General features: G+C 40.0%; 1 protein-coding gene and 1 pseudogene across 1 annotated transcript in view; both read left to right on the top strand.

The window, feature by feature from the left end:
• Eea1 (early endosome antigen 1) overlaps window positions 1–5,307 on the top strand; it is a 191,134-nt gene that overhangs the window by 131,016 nt on the left and 54,811 nt on the right. The window contains exon 11 of the mRNA XM_012515041.2: window positions 784–1,122. Coding sequence (XP_012370495.1) covers window positions 784–1,122 — 339 coding nt within the window. The remainder of the gene's footprint in view (window positions 1–783; window positions 1,123–5,307) is intronic.
• Window positions 1,746–1,878, top strand: LOC111817397 (annotated as a pseudogene).

Raw genomic sequence — 5,307 nt, 5'->3', positions numbered from 1 at the left:
TATCTTATTTATATGATAGTTCAAGGACAGAAGCTTTTATTGTCCTTACTCTGTAGTACCCCTTCCTGCACACTTCACATCATGAATGTCCACCCCTTGACTCATTGTATGCTTACAGTGCCTCTTATCCTGGCTAATATGTGACAGAAATAGTTAACAGTTTGATCCGTATTTTATGTGTTAAGTATGTAGACTTGAAATGTTCAATGTTAGTATTAACATCATTAAGACTAGACTTCCACAGCTGATTTAGGCCAGTTGCCGCAGATCTTTGATTGAAGGCGTTATTGTTACAGTTTATACCTAATAGCATTGAGTAAATGAATCAAATATAAGATGGGTAGGTGATATCTTTTATACACCTAGAAAGAAATTCAAATTAGCCTTAGCTTGTAATTAAAAAATGGTTATGCCAAAAAGAGAAGAAAGAAACGTCATCGGTAGCATCAGGCCCCCCGGGGCAGTGGTAGTGCTGTGCTGCAGCTCTTGCCGAGCAGCCAGTTGCGACACAGCATCTGAACTGACATAGTACATCAGTATTCAGAATAATTTCTGTCGGAAGAAAGATGTTTTTAATTTTTACAACTCAAGTAGAAGTGTATAAATATACTGCATACCCCAAAGAGTCCAGTAGAATTTAATGTTTTCATTTTATGTGCCATTTTCTCAGCAGTTTTCGTGTTGTGCTGTATTACTAAAGTTTCATCATGTGGACCAAAGATTATATAAATGGAGTATTAAATGTATTAGGAAAATAAATAAATTGTTAAATTGACTTTCCAGAACTTGATGGAAAAGTTGCTGAAGAAAGAACTGGATTATACCCAGCTAGAGGAAAAGCACAGTGAAGAATCTGTGAGTAAAAAGAGCATACAAGCAAGCCTGCATCAGAAGGACCTTGACTGTCAGCAGCTGCAGGCAAGACTGGCTGCATCTGAAACCGCCCTGCAGAGGGTGCAGGCAGAGCTCAGTGAAAAGGGAGAGGCCGCCCAGAAACTCAAAGAAGAGCTGTCTGACGTGGAGACCACGCACCAGCACCTAAAGGCAGAGTTCAAGCAACTGCAGCAGCAGAGAGAAGAGAAGGAGCAGCATGCGCTGCAGCTCCAAAGTGAGGTCCACCAAGTAAGAGAGGCTCGTGTCACTCCTGTAACCCGGCCTCCTCTCTTTAGAGTGCTGGGTAGGGGTCTGCTTGTAGTACAGTTTATGTTTCTAAAAAGTTGGAATATTTAAAATTAAATCTAAAATTTTATATCCTATTGTGTGTGTGTGTGCGTGCGTGTGTGTGTGTGTGTGTGTGTGTGTGTGTGTGTGTGTGTGGTACCTGGGATTAAACTCAGGACCTTGCACTTGCCAGGCAGGCACTTATTCTACTGAGCTATCTTCCCAGCCCTGTCCTATAGTTTTATCAGATCTCACTTCCGTTAATTTAAATGTTCCTTAAGATAAACAGTACTATCACCTGTACAATATTGCTGTGAAGCATTTATGAATTACATCGTATAAATTGCTTAAAAGTAGGTGTGGTGGCGCTCTAGAGGCTGAGGCTGGAATACCTTATGACTCTATCTCCAAGAACCAAAAAAAAGTCTGTAGGGCATTGGAAATGCACACATACCGATACGTAGAATGATACTTGCCTTGGCGTGTGGTGTGTATTTCCTAGGTTATTTTAGTTATTTAATTCACTGTTGACCGTTCTTACTTAAAATTATTTTTTGTTAGCAACTTTTTCAAATACAATTATTATCGCTTCTCGGCCTTTTGGCTAAGATCAAGTGTAGTATCTGTTCTTACCAGTTCAAATACAATTATTATAAAGTCAACAGTATAAAAATCAAATCTTTTAAATGTAGAAAAAATTGGTCCCAGAAAACCTTTTTACTAGGTGAATATCTGTTAGATGAAACGATGGAATTTCATTTTTCATTAGCTTAATTTTTATTTACTTTTTCTTTTTTTGGTACTGGGGAATGGAACTCAGGACCTCAAGCTCAGGTGCTGAGCTATGTCTCTGGCCCTAGCTTAATTTTTAAATGTCTACTTTAAATATTGCTTATAGATAACATTAAAATTTAGTTGAAAATGGAAATTTGTTTTCTTTTACATTATGCCTTCATTAAATATTTTAATATTCAGAAGATGCTAGTTTATTCCAGTTAATATTTTACTATTACAGTTCAAAAGTATGAAACATGCTTTTACAATGTGATATGTCGAGAGCCTATTAACTATGACATTGGGCATTAGATTCCAGTCAGACTATTTCATTTTGAAGTTTAGAGTTGGGTTCTGTGATTTATCTCCACAGCCTTTATTTTCCATCTAGAAAATGGAGATTTGGTGGAGATTAGTTCTCAGCCGTTGTTTGGTGACATATTTAAGTGGTAGTGATTATTTTATTGCAATTAATTTTATAACTTTCTACTTTAAATTGTAATGATAATACTGACTGTGAGAGTAATTTATTAAGCTTTAATCATGTTTCAGGAATTAAATACTTCAAATGTATTGACATTATTATTATCATCATTATTATTATTTTTGAGGTACTGGGAATCAAACTCAGGACTCATGCTTGCCAGCTAGGCGCTGCACCACTGAGCTAAACCTTTGGCTCTTGGACTTTAATTTTGGCTCAGAATCCAAATTAGATTCTGAGTTCTTTTTTTTCCCATGGTGTTGGGGACTCAACATCTTCTTGAACCCAGGGATTTCATGCTAGCTACATCCTCAAGACTGTTGTATTTGTTTGTTTAGTTGTGCATCAGGGTCCCACTACAACACTGAATTGTCCAGGCTGTGCTCAGCCTTGAACTGGGAATACTCTTGCCTTAGCCTCCTAGCATGCTGGAATTACACATGTGTCGCACCACTCCTGCCTTAGATTATGAGTTGTGTGAGACACTGGATCAGAATAGTTGGGGATATTTGCTGAACGTTGTCTTTTCCTTCTCTATTTTCTAGTTTTTGTTTTATATTTTGGTTTTTTGAGATAGGGTCTTGCTATACTGCCCAGAATGGTATTGAACCTAGCAGCCCTCCTGCCTCAGTCTCCCAAGTGCTGGGATTACAGGCATGTGCCACCACTCTCAGCCTCCTCTCTATTTCCATTGCTCCATCCTTTCAGTTATGCTTTTGGGTCACTCTAACACTGGTCTTGCCTTTACTCACCCCATCAGAGTAATCTTCATGTAGCCACAGAGTCACATCTTTTTTTTTTTTTTTTCCATGTATGTATTTGGTACAGGGTCTCACTGCACAGCTTGGACTTGTAGTGATCCTCTTGTTTTCAGCCTCCCCAGCGCTGGGATTACAGGTGCCTGCCACCACACCCATGTGCCACCACGCCTGGACTTGTCTGCTGGCTCAGCACTCCCTGGGGGTGGGGCTGGTGGGGCATCGAACCAGGGATCGAACCCCAGTCCCTGCACTGGCCAAAGCAGGTGCTTAGTCCACTGAGCTATCTCACCAGTCCTCACAGAGTAACATCTTAAAAGGAAATCTTACTGTGATAGCTTCATGGTCCAGCCCTGTTTTGTTCTCTGTAATAGTTCTTTATGGTATTTACTACCCTTGTAGTGTTGTTAGCCTTTCTCCTTAGTTCTTTACCGTTCTTTAATTCATTCTGTACTGTAGTTCTTTAGTGAATAAGGTAGATGAGGACACAATAATGTTTCATAATCCTGACTTTCATTGTTTCTTAACTTCTATTGTTTTCATGCTGGCACAAAATACCCAACATTCACGAGTTAAGAAGAAAAGGTTTGTTTCAGCTCATAGTTTATCGAGGTTTCAATCAATAATTGGCTGGCTCCACAGCAGGGCAGCATGGCAGAAAACCATGACAGGAGAAATAATCCATGGCTGAGCAGGAAGGAGGCAGCAAGCAGCAGTCGCAGCAGTCGCAGCAGCAGCAGCAGCAGCAGCAGCAGCAGCAGCAGCAGCAGCAGCAGCAGCAGTAGTAGCAGCAACAAAGCTTCCCTTCCCTTTTATGTGATCCGGGCTGCATGCCTGCTAAGTGGTGCTTCCCACAACTAAGGGGTAGATCCCATTATCCATGCCCAGAACTATGAAAAACCAATTAGGGGGACTAACCCAGTACCACATACCTTTAATCCCAGTATTACATGTCCTAGAACCAGCCACCTCCAAAGAGCCCCACCTGTGAGTGGATGCGGCTTTGGGAGGGGGCTAGATACAACGCATACCACCTTAGATGGCCCTGGCAGCAGCCTTCACAGTAGCTCTGATCACACTTGGTAAAGACATGGAAGACTTTCGGAATTGCTGCAGAAAGTGGCAAGAAGGACAAGTGGCAAGAACATTTTAGATACTCTGAATAGTACGTGTTGTGATAGCCACAGATTGATTAACTCTATAAGGAAATGAGTGTCCAGTTTTCTTGTAGGACTTTGTTTTAATCTTGCCAATTGACAGTTTTTACTGAAAAATTCAAGTATAAACATGTAAGTGTATACTTATAAAGTGTACATAGTATAGAAAAATAAAACACCAAGACTTTTAGTGCTTTCAGATTTAATTTGAGTAATTTTGGCTGCAAACAGTTCTATAAAAGATCTGTCGTTAGTATGTAATGTAGTTTTCCTGATGCTCAGTCATGTGCCCATACGTGTTATGAGGCGGGTGTGCTGGAGTTTGCTTGTGCGTAGCCGGGCCAAGGGTCCTGGGTCCTGAGCTCCTTCCTTGTTGTCCTTCATGCACAGCATTGGTAGAGGGGTTCTGAGATGAATACAGATTGTTTTATTTCTTTGTAAAGACTTACAGAAAAAAACCTTATTTCTGGTATTAGAGGAAAAATACCATGAGCAAATGATGGCTCAGTTGTGCGGCACACTTCTCTTGTACTTCTAACTCGAGGGCATGTTGTTGGAGGGTGGAGCTGGGAATTGCACCAGGGCTTTGTGTGTGATAGGCAAGTGTGCTGCCACTGCACTGGACCCCAGCCCCTGCTCTGGGATATCTTTTTTTTTTCTTATAGAAATAAACAATCACATATTTTTACACAGAAATTGAGAAATCTAATCATATGCAGCATTGTAGCAGGAGAGTCTTTTGACTTTTTTTCTTCTCTCTTGTTTCATTTATTACCTTTTTTTCTTTCCATAATTTTATTGATAAATAAACAGCAATGAGACAGTTTCAAACCAAATTGGTAGGACACTTTCAATAATTACCACACTGCATATATTTCTTCCTAGTGGTTAATTGCTGTACAAGATGCAGACATGATATCCTATTTACAAACACCATTAGAACAAATCCCTCTATTCATTAAGAGAATGTAAC

Source organism: Octodon degus, unplaced genomic scaffold, assembly GCF_000260255.1.
Source record: "Octodon degus isolate 3935 unplaced genomic scaffold, OctDeg1.0 scaffold00004, whole genome shotgun sequence".
Lineage (NCBI taxonomy): Eukaryota > Metazoa > Chordata > Mammalia > Rodentia > Octodontidae > Octodon > Octodon degus.
The sequence above is the reverse complement of the archived record's forward strand: the minus strand, read 5'-3'. Positions and strand labels throughout refer to the sequence as shown.